General features: G+C 42.4%; 3 protein-coding genes across 3 annotated transcripts; all 3 read right to left on the bottom strand.

Annotated features, from left to right (window-relative positions):
- Window positions 1–1,358: 1,358 nt before the first annotated feature.
- On the bottom strand, window positions 1,359–9,980 carry slc35e1 (solute carrier family 35 member E1). The gene is made up of 6 exons (XM_076279130.1): window positions 9,635–9,980; window positions 8,885–8,955; window positions 8,459–8,596; window positions 4,445–4,570; window positions 3,752–3,997; window positions 1,359–3,520 (listed from the first exon to the last, which is right to left on the bottom strand). Exons 1-6 carry the CDS (start codon window positions 9,960–9,962, stop codon window positions 3,293–3,295), a joined length of 1,137 nt encoding a protein of 378 aa, XP_076135245.1. The 5' UTR covers window positions 9,963–9,980; the 3' UTR covers window positions 1,359–3,292.
- Window positions 9,981–12,396: 2,416 nt separating this feature from the next.
- On the bottom strand, window positions 12,397–16,201 carry LOC143117421 (mediator of RNA polymerase II transcription subunit 26-like). The gene is made up of 3 exons (XM_076279129.1): window positions 15,860–16,201; window positions 14,589–14,663; window positions 12,397–14,490 (listed from the first exon to the last, which is right to left on the bottom strand). The coding sequence occupies exons 1-3, from the start codon at window positions 15,929–15,931 to the stop codon at window positions 12,796–12,798; spliced, it is 1,842 nt and encodes a 613-aa protein (XP_076135244.1). The 5' UTR covers window positions 15,932–16,201; the 3' UTR covers window positions 12,397–12,795.
- A 2,872-nt stretch (window positions 16,202–19,073) lies between these two features.
- smim7 (small integral membrane protein 7) lies at window positions 19,074–21,161 on the bottom strand. The gene is made up of 5 exons (XM_076277711.1): window positions 21,068–21,161; window positions 20,733–20,774; window positions 19,862–19,914; window positions 19,649–19,739; window positions 19,074–19,527 (listed from the first exon to the last, which is right to left on the bottom strand). Exons 1-5 carry the CDS (start codon window positions 21,091–21,093, stop codon window positions 19,512–19,514), a joined length of 228 nt encoding a protein of 75 aa, XP_076133826.1. The 5' UTR covers window positions 21,094–21,161; the 3' UTR covers window positions 19,074–19,511.
- Between the last annotated feature and the right edge of the window lie 3,374 nt (window positions 21,162–24,535).

The following is a 24,535-nucleotide window of genomic DNA, read 5'->3' as shown; positions in this document are numbered from 1 at the left end:
AAATGCTGTTTGCTATTGGTGCTGGTATTTTTCCTGGGTCGACAAAATCTTTGGACAAAACATTGCAAATGTCTTTTAATAGTTCTAAAAAATAATAAATGGGTTATCATTTTTACTGCTTACGCTTTTAAAAAGTGAGAATTATGACAAATCCCACTCTTCCCGTAAAACACATCGGCTTATAAGTGGATAACAAAAATATTTACCCCCAAATTATTATCAAAAGGTCCATGCTACCACCTCTCAGTAGCCGATTCATCACTAATTATTCAACACCAAAACATCAGACTTGCAAAGAATTCAGATGCTATTATAACTCCAAGGTGTGTGGTGCGATGTTGTTAATTGTTGTATGTTTGAAATGTTATTTGATTGAGTAAACTTTTGGGAGAAGGGGCCAGGAAAACAAATCAAATATAGTGGAAAGGCAACAAAAATGTTACGTCTGAAACTTAGGCCATACCATCGGTCTGGGACCAAAGATCTTAGTCCATGATTAACATATAGGCTAATTTAGGAGACTTAGGAAACAGTATGTTACTTAATAGGAGAATTGAGTCACAGTATGTAGAACTTCAGGGCTAAAACACGAGATGCTCAAAGGGTTCCTCCAGGGTCTGCCAGAGAGCAGTTAGATGGGCTGAACCCCGGCTCTCACACACACACACATCACTACACAACCATGCCAATCATATTGTCAAGCAAAACTCCACAAAGTCTCACAGTACAAAATAAAGGCTCAGGCTACACTGAAGCATCCTGAGGAGCTCCTGGTCTCTTCTCCCCACCCCACTCCTGAGGAGCTCCTGGTCTCTTCTCCCCACCCCACTCCTGAGGAGCTCCTGGTCTCTTCTCCCCACCCCACTCCTGAGGAGCTCCTGGTCTCTTCTCCCCACCCCACTCCTGAGGAGCTCCTGGTCTCTTCTCCCCACCCCACTCCTGAGGAGCTCCTGGTCTCTTCTCCCCACCCCACTCCTGAGGAGCTCCTGGTCTCTTCTCCCCACCCCACTCCTGAGGAGCTCCTGGTCTCTTCTCCCCACCCCACTCCTGAGGAGCTCCTGGTCTCTTCTCCCCACCCCACTCCTGAGGAGCTCCTGGTCTCTTCTCCCCACCCCACTCCTGAGGAGCTCCTGGTCTCTTCTCCCCACCCCACTCCTGAGGAGCTCCTGGTCTCTTCTCCCCACCCCACTCCTGAGGAGCTCCTGGTCTCTTCTCCCCACCCCACTCCTGAGGAGCTCCTGGTCTCTTCTCCCCACCCCACTCCTGAGGAGCTCCTGGTCTCTTCTCCCCACCCCACTCCTGTGAGGTTGACAGACTGTAGATCACGTGGTGAAGTGAGTGTAAAATAAAACCAGTGATCACGTTGATACAGTATCTTTAGTTGGACAGAGATGGACAGAGACAGAGACGTTGATACAGTATCCCTTTAGTGGGACAGAGATGGGTGCAAAAGTCAGCACAGACTGGAAATGGTCCATGCACAGGTAATTTGTGCAAACACTCAAAAAAAATCTCATTTTTACAGAGGACAGATTACGTTTGTGTGCGTGTGTGTGAGACAAAGAGGAGTGAAAGAGAGAGATAACTGCAATCTATGGGGAAGTATACTTTCTTAACACTCCGAGACGGCATCTCTCCACAGCCTTTCAGCTAAAATGCTAAAACCCCTCCTCGTCCGCATCCATGTTGGTGTTGAAATAAGACTCCAATCTGCCCTGCATGGAGTAGCGAAGGAATAAATGCTTGTGAATGACTCTCCATGAAGATGATGATGATAATGATGAAGATGCGGGGTTAGCAAGATCTCTAATCGAGCCCTGCTGACCTGGTCTGCTGTGCAGCTTCCGGAAGGACTTCTCGCCTCTTCATTCCGACGGCAAATTCAGCAGAAGGCTCAGAGGTGTCCAGGGATGTAAAAGTCCCATATTACAGTCAGAGAGGCAGTGATGACCCCAACCACAACTCCACCATGTTTGCTGACCAACACAGAGACTTCACAGGCCAAACGTGACGGATTCAGCTCTGAGGTCAGCACAAACTGTGGGATGTCACAAGTGTTTAAAAATAATGCAGAGAGCTTTCTCAGATCTGATTGGATCTCCCGGCGGAATGTACCCACCTGTCTTAAGAGACTGATTTCTGTGTATAAATTTGAATGGGTGATATTTCACTTTGGACTTTTGATTTGATATGGCTATGACGCAGGATGACCTAGTTCCATCTTTATCATATCAAGTTCTACCACTGTGATTTTAATAGTCTTTTTAAGAAATACTCTTGGCACAAATTAAAAAGTAAGTCTAAGGGAACTCATTGAGCTTATCCACGTCAACATATCCAGGGAGGTATTCCAAGTACGTGGTTTAGTGGCAAACCTAGGTAAGTTAACTAAGAGTAAGTGGTAAACCTACAACAAGAGCCCTATGGCATTGTTTTGTTAGGAGAATGAAGCCATACAGCTCTTCTATTAGGAGGTTTACCAACTTACTCTGAGTTAATTTACCCAGGTTTGTCACTAAACCACGTACTTGGAATACCCCCCCTTGACTCACTCGGGTGGAGCACGTCACAAGGTAATATTAAAGCTGCATTAGCCAACAACCGCGACAGTAAATCTACAGTCAGTGTTCCGATTTGCAGATAAGCAGATCTATAAAAACCCACCCAAGATCATTTAATTACATACCCTCTGTACCGCTTACAATTTTCAAAATGAACAAAACCAACCAACTAAACAAACAAAAAAAACCCCATTAAGAAGCATATTTTAACAAGCAGTTGCGATCAGAAACATTATATTGGAGTTTGAGCCTCCCAGCGCTGCGCCCAAATCCAGTCCTTCGTGTTAGCAACAGAACAGACAGAACAGGTCGACAGACAACATTCCTGCTCCTGCTACAGGGCAGCGCTTAGAAATAATGGTCAGTCATTTTCAGCATGGCTTTGTCTTCGCCTTCAGAAATGCAGAGGTGCAAAAAATCCTTGATTAATTACATTCTATTGACGTTAAAATAAGTCTCTCCCACTTACGGACCTTTCCCCATTGTAACAATTACGTTGCACATAGATTTAAGATAAAAGTAAACCCAATGTCCATTGTACAATAAATAAATAATAAACCTTAGGAAATGTTACAGTTTGCAGACTAATGAAGTCTAAGTACCCCCATGCTGTAAGGCCAATGCCTTTCCCCCAGTGCCACCCGTCTTTATCCAAAGCAGGATGTTGAAGAGCGGTGCCTCCTCAGGGCAGCTCGTCAGTAGCTTGTGCTGAAATGGACGTCCATCAGACATCACACAACGTACTGGTTGGCTCCGTAGTTCGTCGTGTAGGCCTGCCGGCTGTACTGAAAGTGGTCAGTTAGTACGTTGCTGCGTCCGTACAGCGAGTCTGAACCTTGTGTGAAAGGCACTGAACCGTTGGACTGAGGCTTGTCCCCCCCTATATGGTCAAACCCTCCCATATCCTGTTTGGACACCGGCAGCAACTTCTTGGCTTCCTTGTTGGCGTCATACTTCGCCTTTGAGAGAGAAAGAGAGAGAGAGAGAGAGAGAGAGAGAGAGAGAGAGAGAGAGAGAGAGAGAGAGAATAAGAGATGTTTCATTTGAGTGTCCCCTGCCAAAGTCACACAATCCATAGCATGCTAGAAAGAGACACACTTTCCTGATGGATTTTATTCACCATTGGAAATAAGCAAGCTGAAACTACAGGAAGTAGCACATGAAGTGTAAACGGACCGTCTGAAACCCACCTTATTGTACAGGAAGACCCCCAGGATGGCGGTCAACATGCCCATGACGTTGGTGGAGTTGACAGGGTTTCTGAGCATGAGCAGAGAGATGGTGATGACCATGATCCTCTTGGTGGCGTTGGCCACGGCGTAACTGAGCGGGCTGACGAGGTTCAGGACGCTGAAGGCGATGACGTTCTGAGCGAAGTTACAGAAGCCGCTGATTACCAGCAGCATCAGCGTCCCCGTCCAGTTGCTCATCTCGGCCTGAACGCGCCACAGAACGCACCACAGTGAGGTCAGCTCATTTCAGATAAAACACGAGTGCCATCTCTCACACGCACACACACACTATCTGGGCTGAGTGACACGGCCTTATTTAAAAATTAAAAGTGAGAAATATTATCAAACAGCCATTTGTATAGCTGGCTCTGCCTTCAGGAGGGAGTTAGTGTGATCTCATACGTTAACTTCAAATGACCAGCTCCAGCATTTTAAACAGAAAAACACACACATCCACCACCACTGCTCCAACTATAACAGGAAAACACACACATCCACCATCACTGCTCCAACTACAACAGGAAAACATACACATCCACCAACACTGCTCCAACTATGTCTACAAGAATAAGGCTCTTTTTATCATCATGGTCATCCTATTTTTGCAGGAATAACCCCTTGTTTCCTCGTGCTAATATTCTCCTTTCTTACCACATCATTATCAACCAAGAAGGAGGAGAGATCCACCAGGATCCAGGTGGGCAGCATGAACATGACCGCGTTGAAGCCGAGCGTGTTGAGCAGCCGCAGGTGGTGGATTCTGGTGTCCCGCAACACCTGGGGGGGAGAAACAGGCCAAATATTCACACCTGGGGGGGAATTGGATGCTGGAGGAGAAGACAGTGGCTGCACTATCAGCACAACTGCATGGGAGAAAAGGCATGCAAAGCAGAGACAGAACGATCCACACTGCACATCTGTATGGAAATATTCCACACTGCACATCTGTATGGAAATATTCCACACTGTACATCTGTATGGAAATAACTCTGCAATTTGCCTGTGCTAGTGTGCCATTCGAGGAGAGATTACAACCCCATTTCCAAAAACAATTAGGATATTGTGTACAATATAAATAAACACGGAGTTTGTGTACTGACTGTCCACTAGCCTACTGTTACTGCTACACTGTTTGCAGGCTATATTAGCACATATGCACAACCCCTCCCTCCCTCCCACAGCCTGGATTGTGGCCAGACTTAATACTTTATACTTGACCAATGGCTGGAACCCTATTACTTCAACCTATTCTTGCACTGATATAGTTTTTATATTACTTTGTCTACATTATTCTCTTATATGTCCATATTTATTGTATGCTGGTCTCTAGACTTTATTCTTGCACTGTTGCACTGTTGGACTTACTAATTTGCACCCTCACCATGACACTCACTCTCATAGAGCACCTTACCTTGCATATGGAAATACAGGCTCAGTCCCTTCCCCCGTCACTACAATACAAGCGCCTCATGCTTGATCATCCTTAAGCACACTATGTGGATATTTGATTTAGTTTATTTTGTATTTTTCTTCTTCTACTGTCTCTATTGTGCAGTGGAGTTTTTTATATTTATATACTTATATTACTTTTTCTGCTGTAAGTGCATGTTGTGTGTGATGGATCTATGCTATTGAGACCTTGAATTTCCCCTTGGGGATCAATAAAGTATCTATCTATCTATGTGATCAGCTCATCTGAAAATCACATAAACCCCTATTTAGCTGGAAAAGGAGGATTGACAACATATCGGTTGTTGAATCAGACGCCTGAGACGGGGCATGTTCACCACTGTGTTGCATCACTTCCTCTTTTACCAACAGTCTGTAAATGTTTTGGGAACTCCGGAGACTAGTTGCTGGAGTATTCCGAATGAATTGTTGTCCTTTTCTTGCCCCGATACAGGATTTCAGCTGCTCAACTGTGCGGGATTTTCTTGATTGTGTTTTTCGTTCCATGATGCACCCAATGTGACAGGTCTGGACTGCAGGAAGGTCATTTTAGAACCTGGACTCTTGAAATATGCACAGAATGCAGTTTTACGTTGTTTTCCTGAATAATTCGAGGCCCTTCCCTGACAAACACGTTGTCTGGATGGCAGTGTATACGGCTTAAGACCTGTATGTATCATTCACCATTAATTGTGCTTTTCCAGATGTGCAAGCTGCCCATACCAGAGGCACTAATACAACCCCCCCCATCATAGATACCAGAGGCACTAATACAACCCCCCCATCATAGATACCAGAGGCACTAATACAACCCCCCCATCATAGATACCAGAGGCACTAATACCAAAGTCCTTTTAGGCAAGTCCCTCCACTCGAGTCGACGGCCATATTGCAACGCTTTTTGGGCACTCATCGGGCATCCTATTCGGCAGAAATGCGCGTGCGCAAGGCTTCACGACACCTTTATACACCAATCTAGCTCCAGCGGCGAGTTCACAACACATGATTGGCACAATGTCTTCACAACACACCATATGATTGGCTGTATTCACATGTCCACGTTTTGCCGAGGAAGGGGTGGGATGTGTGTAGACAACGGCCCCATGCATTTCTTTGGAGGATTTTTTGAGTGCTGTGTCTCCTCATTAGAAAGTCTCTGCTAATACAACCCCCATAGATACCAGGCGCACTAATACACCCCCCATCATAGATGCCAGAGGAACTAATACACCCCCCATCATAGATGCCAGAGGAACTAATACTGTACATCCCCCATCATAGATGCTGGCTTATGAACTGTGCACTAGTAATAGCAAGTTGGATGCTTCCTCTCCTTTATAGCCCCGAATCCATGATGTCCAGAAACATTTAAACATTTTGATTAGTCTAAATCATGCCAGGATATGGTTACTGCTTTGTACGGTAAAGTTCAAACCAACATTATTAGATGGAGCGTCAAACTGTGTTCATAAATAATGGTTATTCGAATTTGGGAGGCAAAAGGCATCAAATTCAAAATGAGTGTGTATTTTTCATAAAATAGTACAATTTGTCTGTTTCTACATTTTACTTGTTGCTTATGTTCTTTTTGCAAGTAAATATTGGTTTATGTGATTTGCAGATCACATTTGGTTTTTATTTACATTTTACACAGCGTTCCATTTTTTTGGAAAGAACGTTTGTTGAATGGCTTCACTTCAGCTTTTCCCAAAAATATCCAATAACAGATGTTTACCAAAAAACAATGAGGTGGTTTTCTGCAAACATTCTGTTTTTGTGATATCCACAACCCACATACAGCCGTGGGCAGCCGTGGCCTACTGGTTACTGGCTACTTCGGACCTGTAACCGGAGGGTTGCCGGTTCGAACCCCGATCAGTAGGCACGGCTGAAGTGCCCTTGAGCAAGGCACCTAACCCCTCACTGCTCCCCGAGCGTTGCTGTTGATGCAGGCAGCTCACTGTGCCGGGATTAGTGTGTGCTTCACCTCACTGTGTGTACACTGTGTGCTTCACTAATTCACGGATTGGGATAAATGCAGAGACCAAATTTCCCTCACGGGATCAAAAGAATATATATACTATATACATACTAGGGCTGGGCGATATGGCTGAAAACTGTATCACGATATAAGTATTTCATATCTGTCGATACCGATAATTATTGATTTATTTTTAATCTATTTCAGATAAGGACCAGAAGTGGAAAAAAAGTTAAATTTAAACACTTTTATTTTAAACTTAACCTTCCTCTGATTTTAATCACCTCAGTTATCAATCAAAGCAAACAGGGAAAAGAAATAGCAACACAATCACGAAAAACACTCAAATAAATAAATGTGCACATAAGTCTGAATGAAAAGCAGCACTGGTTGAAGCCTGGAAATATTGTAAACAAAGTAGCTTAATTTGCTAGTTTATCATAGTTTACTGGTTAGACTGTTTCCCCAAATGTGTTTAAGTTTCAAATGAATACTTTTTCTCCTTGGGACAAGCCCGTTTGAGTCTTGGAAAATACTTTTCCATTTGCCTCGGGATTGAAATGATTAGAACTTAGCAGTCAATTTGAAAGCAACAGTTTTAAAACAAATTGTGCAGCGTGCTAATGATGATAACCGGATTTAATAGCAATTTAGCTAGTCGTCTTGCACGATTGTGAATGTTTGGATTACATGTGCGGGAGGCTGAGGAGGGATGCGGCGCCTGTTGAGAGGGAGGGAGAGAGAGAGAGAGAGAGAGAGAGAGAGAGAGAGAGAGAGGGAGAGAGAGCGAGCACGGGGCAAGGACTCATTGAGAGTCTGTGTTGAGGTAGGCATACTTCTATCGCCTACTCTGGTAGAGTTGCACATAGCTACAATGCAAGATATATTTAGCCTATTTATTTATGGACAAAGTAAGGCGGGAGGTGTGTGTTTTAATTATCGAATGTTCTATCGAACGTATTTTTTATTGATATCGATTACATGTCTATTGCGATACATATCGCTATCGTTGTATCGCCCAGACCTAATACATACTGAGATGCAGTTGTAGTAGAATCCCATTTCACTTTCTCATCTCTTCTAATATAGTCTACTGAGACCAACGCACGCAAACCCTCACACTCCAATAAGTACTACCTTATAGATAGAATAAGTACTACCTTATAGATAGAATAAGTACCAGACAAGTGTTTGAAATACACGGTGCTCTCTAAAGGCCTCTTTAAAACACCCACCTTCTTGGAGAAGATATTTTGCAGGGAGAAGCAGAGTGTGGCAGCCAGAGCGCTGATGAGTCCTGACAGATCAAAGGAGAGCTCAGTGACCGTGGCCAGCAGCACACCCCCGATGATCGGGATGAGCGACACATACACCTAAAAAACACAACGCCACACAGACACGGCTTCACATCAAGGTCCTGCTCGCCCTGTTGGGACTTATTTTCTGATGATGATCAGCGGGCAATATATTATCCACATTGCTAATCATCAGACATTAATCACATTGTTTACTTGAAGTATATTAATTACAACTGACAAATATAAGACACTAGGAATGGAAAGTGTAGACCAAGAGCTTGTGAAATGCTCATTGTAAAGCGGTTTGCAGAAAAAACACAAGCACACTGTATAAGGCCACTGGAGGTGTATCAAATGACAAACCTTAGTGCTCTGCTTCTCCTTCATGATGATTCTTGATAACAGGACAACCCAGATTGGCATGGTTGCCTTGACTGCAGAAAAGAAGGCCAAGTTGGTGTGAGATGGATGGACGACCACTTGAGAACATGAACAAGATGGACTGACTATCCATTCAAATATGAAGTCAAAACTATGCCACAATCAGTTAACAATGCCATCTTTGTCCCACAAGCTGCCACAGAATCCTGTCACGTCGCCTGATCTGCTCTGAACCAAGGGGAGAGTATAAAACTTTTATGGTGTGAACATTTAGCTATCTTCTCTGAGTAATGATTCATGGGAACAAATATGGAATTGGCTTACGTTAGCCTACTGTATTTTATTCGATAACCTGTAACAATTTTCAATTCCACCTAATAGATAGTGAATTGTGTTGGAACTAGTGGCCTAAGTTACATCAGTCGAGGAAAAGATTCATTGCTGCTGCTTATTGGATTGGCTCTTATAGTGAAGTATTTTAGAAACGTAGCTGTTGCTCTGCAAGACGCCACTGAGCTCTACAATCCACAAGCATCATATGGACTCATTCATCGCGGATAATTTAATCTAACCATTTACCTCTACTACGTTAAGCTAATTCAGCAGCTACCAATTGAGGATGATGCAGCTGGTTAGTGAACTAACGCTAGCTAGTTAGCAACATGCTAGCCAGGCAATATACTGGTGTTTTTTTTAAAGCACAGGTCTGATAGATTTCAAAAACATACTTACCAGTATGCGCATAGGACACAGGCACTTTCCATATGCTGAAATGGGCAGAGACAGAAGCGAAGTATTTCCCAAAGGCCAGTGGTATGATATACCACCGATAGTATCTGGCTGGTAGTTCTGTTTTCGGGACACCCCAAGCACGCAACAGCGGGGGCAAGAAGATGACAATGGAGAAAATGTGGAAGAGAGAGACGGTGACGGGATAAGGAAATCCATTTAAAATGATTTTGTTGACGACGTTGCCCCCCGAACTGACTGTATACCAGCAAACACACAGAAGCCCAATCCGTACTCCCTCTTTCACTGGCGGACGCTCCACCGCAGCCATCTTCCTATTTCGTTACCGGCTGTGGCAGGGCCAGTGAGACGTGGAGGGACTACGTCCTCAGAAACTACGTACTTACGGGGCGTGTTCAAGAGGATACTGCGAATTACGCCTCGAGGTAGAAGGTTCCTTTGTTCGTAACATCTTTTATGAGGTTAATCTCTTAGTATGCCGCGCATCACTGATTACCTTTTTTTTCATTTTACTTTTACATAACGTAAGGTAGGCCTATGGTATGTAATGAATGAACTCGCCTAAATAGCTTCCTTTTCATCCAATGATAAAATTATATAGGCTAATACATATTTTTCTTTTAACTTCATTTGAAACGATTATTTTTTAACTAATGTAGTGTTCATATACTTATATACTCATATACAAGTGTGCCCAATACCATAACCATAGTAGACTTAATAAACTTCAATGAAGTTAGAGGGTATAAACGGTATAAGAGGCCTACTTAGGAGTAGGGCTACTAGAATTTTGGAATATTAGTTAAGCCTTTGAATGAATAATAATACCGGTAATAAAAAAAAAACGTTGCCAATTTGACCTGCAAAACTAGTTTAGCTGAAATTAATAGAGAAAAGGGCACATTATACAAAGATGTGGTAAAATGTAAAGGTAGGGTACTTGTGGGGCGTATTTCCCAAAACCATAGTTGCTAACAAAATTGTCATTCATGCTAACAAAGTTAGCAACTTTGTTGGATGCAATGCTATTTCCCTAGCCTAGAAATCTAGACGCACCCTAGCGGTGGCAAATTCATTTGCTCAGCCTGTACGTCTAGTATCAAACCATAGGGATTTCTATTGGCTGACGCCGTGGACGTCATCCAATCACAGCGCTCTATTTCGTTAGAGAGTCTTAAGGCGGGCTTAACAGGATAACGACAGTCCTGCGACGGTGAACAACACGGAAGGTGGCTATGGCGAACAAAGAGCGGTTGTTTGAATCGGCGTTGGCGTCAACTTTGGAGGAGTTGGACTTTTTTTTTTTTTTGAAAGTTGAGCAACACAATGCACTTAAGTCATTCCTTTCGAAGAAGGATGTATTTGCCGTTTTTGTCGACTGGATACGGATATGGTCGTAGCGCTGGCCTATTGCATGCCTAGGCAGTTTGAAAGACAATTCTCTGCCCGCCCCTTCGATTAAATGAGGTGAATGGTTCGATTCCAGACTATACATTTCAATGATAGGATGGCCCGCCAGGCTACTATTTCCCATTACCAACCAACTAATGGCCTCCTTACACCAAACAACTTTGACAAGATTTGGGAAAGATTCTTGAAAGATTAAAGTTTCGAGTAAAGTTTGAATGGGGGGCATTAGTTAAAAGACTACTATCTTTAAAGAATCTTTCCCAAATCTTGTCAAAGTTTGGTGTAAGGTGGCTATAAGTTAACAGTTTAGCATGATTTTGGGAAACACACCTTTGGTACTGAAACACCACAGGGTGTCCACAATGAACACAACCCTTTCCGACATAAGTCAGCCACTCTCAGCTCAGTGGGTCACTCAGTACTAGCCTAGTGCTAGCCTGTCTTGGCCAAGTGCTGCACATCTCCCTGTTCTACTTCGTGCCCCTGCATGGTAAGGGGTAGAAGGCCAGATTATGGACTTATTGGACCATGGACCACCACATATAGCACTGCAACATGCAAGGAGGATAAACCTGTTGAGTGCCTGTTGAGGTGTCCACGACCATGGCAACCATGACAGGAACAAGGAGGCGGAACCCCCCCCCCACACACACACACACCTATTAATGTTAATGTTCCTGTTTCTGCACTACAATGGTACTGTTACCACACTGCACAATGCACATAGCTGTACATACTGTACATATCTGCCCATATGGTTCATACTGAATACCCATATTTATTCAGTTTTTCTGTAATATATTCTGTTATACACTGCATATATCTATATTGTTCTTACTACTACTATAATAGAACTGCCACTACATTGCACATATCTGTACATGTTGTTCATACATTGGTCATATTACATAGCCATATTTATTCTGCTCTTATAAGATAACTGCTAATACACTGCACATATTTATATTTAATTTATATGACTCTAAACCACCTTCTGTAAACCAACTGTATACTACTGTCTACTGCACTAGATTTCTTATCCTGTCTATGCACCACCTGTCTATACTTTGTATATCACATTGCACTTCTCTGCACTTCTGGTTAGACACAAACTGCATTTTGTTGTCTTTGTACCTGTACTCTGCACAATTACAAAGTTGAATCTAATCTAATCAAATCTAGAATGCCTCGCTACTTGAGTAAGTAGTTGTATAAAGTACTGTAAGAACAAGATAGATGCATTTCTCGCATCTGATTCTTCATAGCCTTGCTCACTAAACGTAAAAGTATTCTCTTGATGGAATAACAAACAAGTGTAGTTTCAGCATATAAACAATTTATTTACTTGTTTTACTCACAGTACAAAGTTGAAACTAAATAGCCTCATTTACCATTTTAATTTATGTTTTTTTTTTTTGTTAACAACAAAAGATAAATTAATAAAAACACTTGAACATACACATATCAAAATGTGTACATTTTGCAGTTTTGTTTCCCTGTCAGAAACTGTGGTATTTGAACAGAGACCAACCGGGCGGCAGAATGGAATGTTGGTAGGCAACACACATGTCAACCCAAACCATATATATATATATATAAACCATATATATATATATAAACCATATATATATATAAAAAGCTCAAGATTGCCAGAGTTCATTTTCATCAACTCACTCATTCAAACAAGTGAGCCAAACAGCTCTCTTTTCACATAAAATTAAAGGCTACAATTCTTAGTCTAGGCAAACGTATGGCAAGATGTGTAATTTACCGTCGTCCCCATGGGGGGCTAATGATATGCACTTAGTCCAGTCGTGCCAGTTGTCCTTGGTGTCGTAACAGCCGTTTACCCCAGGCCAGCGGTCTGTGTGTAATTTGCTTAGGTCCTCTTTACTGACCTCTCGCGTGACCCCAGGCAAGTGCAACGCAGGAGGGTCAGGCACCAGGACGTGCGTTTCCCTCCGCTCTTTCGTATGATGCTCCTCGTGCTTGAGGAACTCGGTCATGAAGAAGTGAGCGCCTGGAGTCTGTGTTCCCGAGGACGTCAGCACGTTGCTCTGCAAACTCAGGTACGACTGGATGATCTCGTTTCGGGACAGTTCCTTCCAGTTGGTCTGCTGGAGCGGGTTTGGCGGAGGAGGACACGTGTCCTGCTTGTGAACGTCTGTCCAGCGAGACTCCGGCGCGGTCGGCACGGGCGTCACAAGCACGTCCTCCCTGGGTTGGGCCTCCTTCAGCGCTAAGGGTTTGATCTGCCCGGTGACCGGGTCAAACGTGAGCTTGCGGTCTTTTAACTTGGCAGGTTTTTTGCTGTCCTCGGAGTGCTGCTGCCCGACCAGACTGACCGTGTAGTCTCTGGGCCGGTACTTCTTCCTCTTCCGCTCGGAGTTGTTGTGCGCAGCCCCGTCACCCTCCTGCCTGGCCGTCGCCACCTCCACAGGGGGGACCCCGTCCGGTGCGTCCGTGACAGAGTTCAGGGAGGACACAGCTTCGGGCTGGACCACCGACCTCCCTTCACTGTGTCCAGGGGCTGCATCTGCCTGCCAGTCGTGTGTGGTCTCCGTGGGATACGACCCCTGGAGAGCAGGGTTTGGGGACTGTAAGGGGGGACCTGAGCTGACCCTGTCTGAGGGCACTTTGGGACTCGGAGGGGGACTTGTGATGGTGGCCTTCACGCCAGAGGGGGGAGGCCATCTCCCCAAAGTGTCTGGCGTGTTGGATTTGGGATTGATGGCCGACGAGCAGGGACTCTTGGGGGGATGCTGCACGCCGCCCGTAGCAGGCAGGTCTTTCTTAGCCTGCTGTTGCAACACGGCGGTTTTCAGCAGCAACGATGCGCTAGGAGGTTTAGAAACAGCGGGGGAACTAGGGTGGGGCTTGACAGCGTTAACAGGAACTTTGCTGGGTCTGTCGTGATCGTGGCCTTCTATGGCGTCTTTATCTGGCTGATGGTGTAAGTTGTCAAACATGTTTAAGCGAGTGTCTGGACTTGCAGCAATGCCGTTGGTGGGACGCGGTGTGGCAATCGAGTGATGTTCGAAGGCTGACGTTTTGGAGATTTTGGATGGTAAGTGCTGCTGTGCGTCTCTCTGTCCTCCCTTGCGCTTTCGATGCCCCGACACCTCGACCTTTGGATAGTTACAGTTGTGAAAATCATTTCTGATTTTCAGCTCAGGCGCGGTTTTTCCTGAGACGGAGGTGACTGCTTGGGGAGGATAATCTATTCGGCTGGAGAAGGCCCCTCCATTGGTTGCGGTGTGCTCCTTGGCCCCTCCGTTGGTTCCTGTATGCTCCTTGGGCGCTGGGTCATTTGGTTCCGGTTCGATCAGCTTCTGCCAGGTCCGCAACAGTTTCTTTGCCCGCTTAGCCAAGTCTTCATCCTTTGTCTTCTTCCTGACATCATTTATCAATTTACCAAGCCGGGTTTCCTGGAGCAGAAAAAGAACATACACTCAAGTCACCAATGACCACAAGCAAGTAACCAAAAATATATTCATATGTAAACGTATGATTTTGGTGACCATACCTCAAGTGCCTCTTTGGTGATGGGGTATTTCTCCAAATATGAAATTACCTCCAAAACAGCAATCATATTGCGAATCTGCAGAAAAAGGTGTATAGTGATGTGCATATCTATTAAAACACATTTACACATTATTTTAAAAACCATAAAACAATGCATTAAGTATGGTGTACATACGGTATGTGATTTAAATTTATAACTTGAAGTTGGTCTAGTTTTTACACAGCAGTTGAAACCGCAACTAACTTGGAGGCCCCACAATTTGAATGGACTTTCAGTTGTGCACCTGTCTCCTGATACCAACTGAAAAAGTCTAGATTTGAGCTAGCAAAATGTAAATCTAGTTCAGTTGATCAGCAAATAAATAAAAAGAAATGAATCACCTATCTGCATTCAAAAAGTAAATTGACAACTACATTAAAGTGACAACTACAACTCAAATGAGTATAGTAGTCTACTATAATACTGTTCAAATGTATTTAAAACATGTTAGACTTACTCATATAACATAATTTCCTCTTATGTTATTAAAGTTAAAATGCCTGCCTCCTCTACCTGATGTCAAGTAATTGTGACATAAACTAACCCAGCCACATACTCTGCAACCAAGGTTAGGATAACAAACACGTGCTTGTTTAAAGATTCTTATGTTCTCATGGTTGTCAAATCAGTTGGAATCTTAGCCTACTTTGAGCAAATGAGAAAAGTTAAATCCAGCGTGTCATTTCCAACCTGGCTAACTTAAAGCAGTGGAGCAGAAACGAAAAGTTACATGGGAATATTTAATAACCGACAGTGTATCAGGACAAACATTATATTTTGGATGCCTATTCCTAATCACTGATTTAAACAACTTTGACTAAGCCCTTTCCTAAGTTATGAAAGTTTAACTACCATTGGCCATTACAGCCTTGCTAACATTAGCTAGCTAGCAAACTGACTGACTTACTCTCACAGGCAACTACCAACACTGATGATGTCTGATTCATTTTATATCCTTGAGAAGTTTTAGTATCCACTGTAAAGATATTTTGAACGTTGATATAACTAATGTAACAACTGTTAACGTCACCAAATGTTTGACGTGTGCTTGTTGCTGGCGCACCGGTCAACAGCACACAGCACAAGTTGCATGCCAAAGTTAGCTGCGTTAGCTAGCAAGATAGCTGAACATTAGCTTGCTCTTAGTTGTGCTGTCCAGCAGTATGCAAGCTTCCAATCCATGCGCACACCAGATAACCAATATCCGTTATCTGCCATCCGATGGTACTCACATTGCTTTGGCCATCAATGGCTTGCAGCAGCCGGTCTTTCATTTGCTGCGGGGTGGCGGATGCCGCTGTCATTGCCTGGCAGTAGTGGGAACCTGCAGGCGGGGGATTCCTCCGAAGAGACGGGTGGGTGACTTGCAGACACTCACAGGCCTTTCGGGAGGTGAGCTAGTAAGTGGAACCCCATATTTCCCCTAGTGCTCATTCTTTAACAGCGTTGACATTTTATCAAGTATTACTGGCCACGTCTCGACTGGACGGAGTCCGTAGGCTCATATTACCCTGTGGCCTCACCGATCGTCCATCTCCACGCAGCAGTAGCTGTGGTGTCTGTCTATGGTCTGGGGCTTCAGTGTTTCACTGTTGTTGAAAAACGCTTGGCGGGGTGCATGCTGGGAAATGGTAGGAACGTCATGCGTAAGGATTTGATGTCATCACGTACTGAAAAATAGTACTCCACTATCAAGTCAGTTCATTTCACAACAAATTGTATGGTCATTGTTTAATTTCAGAAAATATACAATAGTACCAGTTTTCAAGCATTTTCATTTATAAATATTGAACCTAAAAAAGAGCAGTTGCTAGAGTGAGGTGTACAACCAGATTTGTTATTCAACCAGGGTCAATCCAAACACATCTCCTCCCTTTAGATCAGAATTGAAATTCTCAAAGCTGCTTGTTCAAACTTCATATCATCCTCTCTCACTTGTGCACATCATAAATGCTCATTACTTTGAGCAAACAGCAAATGGTTCAGTACATCTGTGCAGTTGATTGTTAATGTTGCAATGGTCACAATACACTGTAGTGGTTCAATGCTGAATAGTCCTACCCTATAAAACAAATCGGCCTTACTTCAATGCTTTATTCATTGCATGCAAAAGTGTTTAGCTGTCATCACTAGTTGCCATAGTCTAGACAGGAACATCAGGATGTATAGAATGATTGACGTATACAGTAAATTTGGCTTACAGTGCACAGCTCTGACCAAGGGGTGTTTTATTGTATATTTGTCATTTTTCCATTGCACAATTCTGTAAAAGCCTTTGATTTCCTTATACTGTCACAATGTAAAAACTTGTAATATGTAAAATATGTAGAAACATATCCACTCTCTTACAATCAACCCCTCCACACACAATAATGTGTAACTTTTTGTAAGTTTTGAAATACCTATGGCACATAGAAAATAGGGCTGCCTTGTGCATTTTTCATTACAAAATACTTGCTTACTTTCGACAACATGACAAAGCAGTTTGACTATCTTGTTCATAAACAATGGCATAGCTTTTGAGTTAGATAAGAACTTTTGCAGGTAATACACTATAGTGTAATACACTATTTGTATAAAAAAACAAAAATGATGATTTGAGAAATGCACCAAAGTGACTAGGATACACATTTCATGTTTCCAATGATGTGCAGGTCTGCATCACAGCAGGTGTTCAAAGTTTAACAATCAAAATTGTATACAGATCCTCATCAGAGCATCTGTTTCCGACATTGCTAATGTAAAACTGACTAGCCTGCTATACAGTATGTACAGAATACATCATACGGGGATTTGAAGCTTCCACTAGTTTATATTATGGGTTATTTAAGACATATTTCGGGTTACTACTCAGTATGTTTTACTTCACAGAGCAGCGTGGGTTTAGCGGTCAAACCCGGCTAATGATTTTGTGCCCTATATATGCAGCCCATTGTGTACTCACCAATCATACTTGGTACCAATTACAGAAAATACAAACAATAAATGATATAAAATTACATTTTGCATTACATAGACTGAATTACTTGTTGTTGGCTCAAAAACAACGCTGGCAAAGATGGAAAACAGACTCTGCCTATCTGTAGATGGCTCCAACATTGCCTGCTCCACCAGATGAAGAGTCTTGGTGTTATACTAGACAGCACACTTTCATTCACTGCCCATATTAACAGTGTGTCTCGCACTGCAGCGCCTTTTTCCATCTGCGCAACATCGCAAGACTGCGCCCCTCCCTCAGGCCTCCTACACACAGTTGCGTTCCGTCAACGCATGCCAGTGGGTGTTCCCGACGGTAGCTATGCAAATGACTTGAAGTATAACCGTAATTTGATTGGTTGGTGCCGTCCGTAGATTGGCTTGATTGGCCGGTGCCGTCTGTCGGTGCAGCAACAGCTGAACTTGTCAATGCGAGCGACGGGAGAAACGCGACGCAACGGACCCACAATTCAGTTCGGCAACGGATGACGTAAGCCCATGTAAAGTGAATGGGATGCGTCTCCAGCACTGCAACGCACGCAGCTGTGTGTAGAGGCCGTCAGTCAGCAGAGTGCAGAAGAACTTGTAAACGCCTATGTTACATCCCGCATTGATTACTGCAATTCCATCTTCTCTGGCATTCCACAGAAATCACTCCACCGCCTCCAAATAATCCAGAACTCTGCAGCCAGGATAGTAACAGGCACAAAGTCCACAAGCCACATAACACCTGTACTGTTGCAGCTACACTGGTTACCAGTTACCCAGAGAGTCCAGTTTAAGATCTTACTGTTGACATATAAGGCCCTGCATAACCTTCCTCCCAATTATATCACCGACCTCTTGGAGAGCTACACCCCTTCCTGCTCGCTGCGATCCTCATCAGCTGGTCTGCTCAAGGTGCCCAAGATGAACCTCAGCACCATGGGAGAGAGAGCGTTCTCCCACACAGCCCCAAAGCTATGGAACTCACTTCCAAACAACATCAGGCAGCACTGCCCAGTTTAAAAAGTAACTGAAAACCTTTCTCTTTAGACTAGCCTATGGACTGTGATATGGCTAAATGGACTATATACTGTATGTATATATATATATAATTTTTCTCCTTTTTTGATATATATATTTTTTCCTTCTATTTGTTTTATCTGTGAAGCGACCTTGGGTGTCCTGAAAGGCGTTTTTAAATAAAATGTATTATTATTATTATTTATTTTCTTTAAATTACTATGTTATGACTTTTACTATATTTTAATAGTTACAACTTGCTGATGTTTGCTTTTATTTAATACAAATTCCTGGTTTCTACTGTTGTCTGTGTAAAGCACATTACAAATTGGTATAAAATGAGCTACAGTACAGTATATAAATAAAACTGCCTTGCCTTAAGAAGTCTCTTGAAACAACTGTTTCAACTGGCAATGACGACTTTATAAAATATCAAATGAAGACTTTATAAAACATCAAAGCATATGAGTCTGGCTGTTCATTCTTTATTGGTACAGTCTACCATGTGTGGATGGTTACAACCTTAAGCCACATTATAAAAGCTATGAATATACAATAAAACAATGTTGCCAATTATGTCAATAAAATGGCACAGGACAACATGAGGGTAGGATTCTCTGGTGGTGGGTAACTTTATCAAAGATATGTAGTGTAACACATACATCCATCTTCCTAAATAATCTTAGTCAAGCTGTACATCTTTACAATATGTGTGTTTATGCTGCACACATAATCGGTAATCAGTTACACAGATTTGCAAAGTAATTTGCCAGAATCTCCAATCTGCATTGAATGTTCTCAGTAAAAAAGAAAGAATGACATGGACTTGTCAAATGCATTTTCCCATTTCTGAAAAATATATACAACACTGAATATATATGTCTTCTTATGTCCTCAGGATTCTCATGATCCAAAAAGCCTGGAGGAAAGATACCAAGGTTAGAGGACATGTCATTCATGAAGAATGGACAGCTTGCACAGGACTATTTTACTATTTACCAAGCATTACTGACTAACATACTTATAAGACCAATACTTACACAATCATGCAGAACATGATGAACACATTCCACAAGGCAATAAATATCCGGAAGTACCGTAGACTGAGCAGAAACTCTCTGATATTGTCCCCTAAAAATAATTAAGTCCAGATAAATGCCACTGAGTGGGAATATAACCAACGACACAAATAGGCTGGTGTGTGTGTGTGTGTGTGTGTGTGTGTGGTTGTGTGTGTATGAGTGTAGACATACCTGTGGTCAGTCCATGGGACTCATCTCCAAAACCCTGGGACTCTTTCTTCTTTCTGGGAATTACCAAAATGATGTGCAACATCACATTGAATTCATTAGTGAATAACAATTACCCAGCCATTATAACCCAGCATCATATTAACTGGAGTCTACCACCATTATGAACGTGCAAATAGTGAACATATGCAGACTAGAATAGAGCATGTTGTTGAACGCTGCTATAACACTGTGGTCCGACATAGAGAAGCCTATTCACTATAGCAAATGCACAATGCATGCAAGCCCACATCAGCAAGTAGCTCACTAATGCCTTCTACATAACAATGTCTGCAAATCCTTCCTAACCACTTCACCTACTGCGCGGCATTCCATGCATTTCAAATACTTGAGCTAAGTAAAGTCAGAACGTCCTTCTCCTAGCCCAATCTATGTCTTTCCTGATTCTCTCATAATTCTTGCCTGACCAGGTTCGCTATACATTCATGGGATTGAACCTCACTGTGTTTAACTGCTATTACTTCACTCTGATATCTAAATTAAATGTGTAGAGTACTGCTGATGAAAGTGATGCTACTTTTCTTCTCACCACCCGGGTGGGATGGTAAGCTAAGCTTGTGTCTAGGCTATGCTTATTTCTATGATGCTTCATCATGCTCTTGAATTTCCCCTAGGGATCAATAAAGTATCTATCTATCTATCTATCTATCTATCTATCTATCTATCTACATAAAAGCTGTCTACCTCATAGAAACAAGCTGCACTACAATCAACACATTCTTTTTATTATCATATGAACTAGAAGCTATCTTCAAAATATGCATGTTATTGGAAATTCTTAGTGACAAGCAGGTAGGGAGATATGTAATCTTACAGTTTAAAATTGAGAACTGCTCCAGCATTCATCAGCAAAGTCCTGCATGAAGAAAGAAAATACGTCAATCAGTTCAAATAATAAACAATAAATGATTGAGATACCCCTTTAGTGCTAAGTTGTGATAAATGTGTCAGTGCAAGCTACAATCAAAGAACTTGCACTGGTTTCTTTGCAACAATTAGCCTAGCATCCTCCCAGGAAACACTGTATCTGTCAGTTTAATATATCTAGGTAATATTTCGATAGACCAGCAAAACCACACCCATGTTTACTGCCTCTATGATTAACTATTAATAACTGCCACACTGAATTGAAATGTAGTTTATAGTTACCCGAAAATCAAGAAATCCCCGATCATGGTGTCCACATCAGAGTTTTTGAGATGACGTTGAAACCGGAAGACAGGAAGTAGACAGAAATCACTGTCCAATCAACGCACACAAACAAAAAACGTCATGGTACGTGCATGCTGGACTGTAGCCTTCTTGTTTAAGCCATAGACATAATATACATGTATATTATGTCTATGGTTTAAGCCGTCTTGTTGGCCGTTAGCCAGTAATTTGCGCAATTACCCAATTACCGAGCCTTTCGCAGCTGCCGTGGACCTAAAGACAAGAACACTGGACTGCATGTATACAATAGGCCTACTGTCTATATGCACAGATTATCAGGAGGTAGGCTTACCTACACGCTTTATCCAATAGATCCAGAGTAGTCTCTGCAGTAGGCGCAACAACTGCGCCATCCAGTGTTGTAATAATGTATAATGTATGCAGACATCCGTTTATGTAGTCCAGCACGTAGCCCAGTATTGTCTGTATGTGTATTACAGTAACAGAGGCGGACATCCCAGGTTCAGAAAGTAAAAGTCCTGCCAAGTATTTGATCCAACCATTTAGTAAACCAGCTCATCCTAATTAGCAGCCAGGTAGATAAGATTATTATCTTATCCATCCATTATCTTATCCATAATTCTTCCTATTATCAATAGGAAGAATTATGGCAGGACTTTTACTTTCTGTAACCGGAATGTCTGCCTCTGTGTATAGCATCTCCTTTTTAAAGGGGGAGTCTTTCTCATAAACATACCGTGAGCTCCACACTAGACAAGCCTATTTCCTCAGGGCTGTTTTTGATATCTTATCACAGTGTATTGCCCAATCCATGTCAGAGATTGAGGTATTGTATCTTTAACAGTCTCAGGCACTCACTCACACACACACACACACACAGAGAGAGAGAGAGAGAGTGAGATAGAGAGAGACTTCTCCCTGACAGACACATTCCTGTTCTTACTGTATCTTGGGGTAACGGCGCCTCTGATACCTCCTGGTCTCTCTGTGGCCTTGCTGGCTAGTAGCCCTAGATGCAGCTGCCTCGCAACAGCCCCAGCGAGGTTCCCTCCCTCCTGTCAGCCTCTTCCCAGAGCTGCTATAAGGAGCTTTCACCAGCAGTCACCAACCACACCGATATGACATGACTTACGTGGGGTGGGACTAAATTCCTTGTGCTGATAATTACGTGGCTACACAAAAAATTACAGCTCTCAGAGCTTTAGTCAGGTCTCCTGTTTCTGTCGAGGACACATGCGATAGATAGATAGATAGATAGATAGATAGATAGATAGATAGGCTTGGGTGAATCCTACAGCAGTGGTTTTCAAAGTGGGGGCCGCGAGGTGGTGCCAGGGGGGCCTCAGCAAGTTGGAAGGAAAAATAAAAGCAACAAATAAATACATTTACATTTTTTTAAATATACCTTTTACTATGAGGGTTGTTATACAATGCCATTATAATAATTTGTCACATATCTGAACATTATATTTTCCATGATAGTGACTGGGAACAATAGTAGAGTGATAGCTCTCAGCAGAAAGCCCCAAATGCAATTTTTACACACTGTATGCTCCATCGCGAAGTGCTTGTGGCTAAAATAATTATTAGGATTAGCTTAATGTATTTTTATATTTGCCGTAGTATTGTCGATGGGTTTAATAACACATCAAGGGGGTCCTTGAACAGAACCTAGTGGTATTTGGGGGTCCTTGTCTGTCCTACAGGCCTCCCTGCTGTATGCTGCATGGCCTCATCAGTGTGTGGTCTCTTTCAAAACTGAGCTATGAGCTCTTTCAAACTGAGCTATGAGCACTACTCTTTCAAACTGAGCTCCTGACTTCACTATTGACAAGTCTGTGGCATTGTAGTACCATTAGTGCACTCTTGGTGGTGCTGGTTTTACCGGAATGTCCTAAATTGCTCATGTCTGCCAAACATCTGCCCAAAGCTATCAGCGTCCACCGACCATTTTATTTGCCTGTCAGATTGTCTGAGTGTATGGGAGTGGAGGGGAAGTGAGGCATAAATATAAATATGAGAAATAAAATTAATACATTTTTATTCAAGATTTCAAAAACTGGCTGTTGGGTATACAGTTACTAAAAGCAGTGGTTTTCAAGCAGTGTTCCGAGGCAGTGAGGTATGACGTGTATGTTTGAGGAACCCAACGCACTTTCATACAGGCTCATGACATAGGCTAGATAGCTGTTTTTAAATGCGTCAATGACACAGCTTCTTAATGAAGACGGTTTTAGTTCATAAAGAGCAATAAACAGCCCTGTTATAGCCTGTAATGATGTGTGTGATACTTCATAATAAGCTGGTGTGTGTGATACTTCATAATCATTAATAAGCTGGTGTGTGTGATACTTCATAATAAGCTGGTGTGTGTAATACTTCATAATCATTAATAAGCTGCTGTGTGTGATACTTCATAATACACTGGTGTGTGTGATACTTCATAATCATTAAAAAGCTGGTGTGTGATACTTCATAATCATAAATAAGCTAGTGTTTGATACTTCATAATACGCTGGTGTGTCTGAGACTTCATAATCATTAATAAACTAGTGTGTGATACTTCATAATCATTAATAAGCTGTGTGTGATACTTCATAATACGCTGGTGTGTGTAATACTTCATAATCATTAATAAGCTGGTGTGTGTGATACTTCATAATACACTGGTGTGTGTGATACTTCATAATCATTAAAAAGCTGGTGCGTGATACTTCATAATCATAAATAAGCTAGTGTTTGATACTTCATAATACGCTGGTGTGTCTGAGACTTCATAATCATTAATAAACTAGTGTGTGATACTTCATAATCATTAATAAGCTGTGTGTGATACTTCATAATACGCTGGTGTGTGTAATACTTCATAATCATTAATAAGCTGGTGTGTGTGATACTTCATAATACACTGGTGTGTGTGATACTTCATAATCATTAAAAAGCTGGTGCGTGATACTTCATAATCATAAATAAGCTAGTGTTTGATACTTCATAATACGCTGTGTGTGTGATACTTCATAATCATTAATAAGCTGGTGTGTGTGATACTTCATAATCATTAATAACCTGTTGTGTGTGATACTTCATAATACGCTGGTGTGTGTGATACTTCATAATCATTAATAAGCTGGTGTGTGTGATACTTCATAATATGCTGGTGTGTGTGATACTTCATAATACGCTGGTGTGTGTGATACTTCATAATCATAAATAAACTAGTGTGTGTGATACTTCATAATCATTAATAAGCTGGTGTGCCGTTACACATTGGTTTGCACTGATGTGTTCCCCTAGCCTCAAAAAAGGCAGAGGACACACTTGTCACATACTTAGTAAAGTTCCCCGTTGTCTAAACCCTTTTGTATTCATTATGTCTCTAAGGCACTGAGCCCTGAGCCAGGTCTACCCTCAGGTCCAGGGACAAATGGACGATCTTTCAGAGCT

The sequence above is a fragment of the Alosa pseudoharengus genome, unplaced genomic scaffold (genome assembly GCF_046254945.1).
Source record: "Alosa pseudoharengus isolate Yale_2024_CS ecotype anadromous, Long Island Sound unplaced genomic scaffold, YU_APseudo_1.1 YU_APseudo_1.1_scf_11, whole genome shotgun sequence".
Taxonomy (NCBI): Eukaryota; Metazoa; Chordata; class Actinopteri; order Clupeiformes; family Clupeidae; genus Alosa; species Alosa pseudoharengus.
The sequence above is the reverse complement of the archived record's forward strand: the minus strand, read 5'-3'. Positions and strand labels throughout refer to the sequence as shown.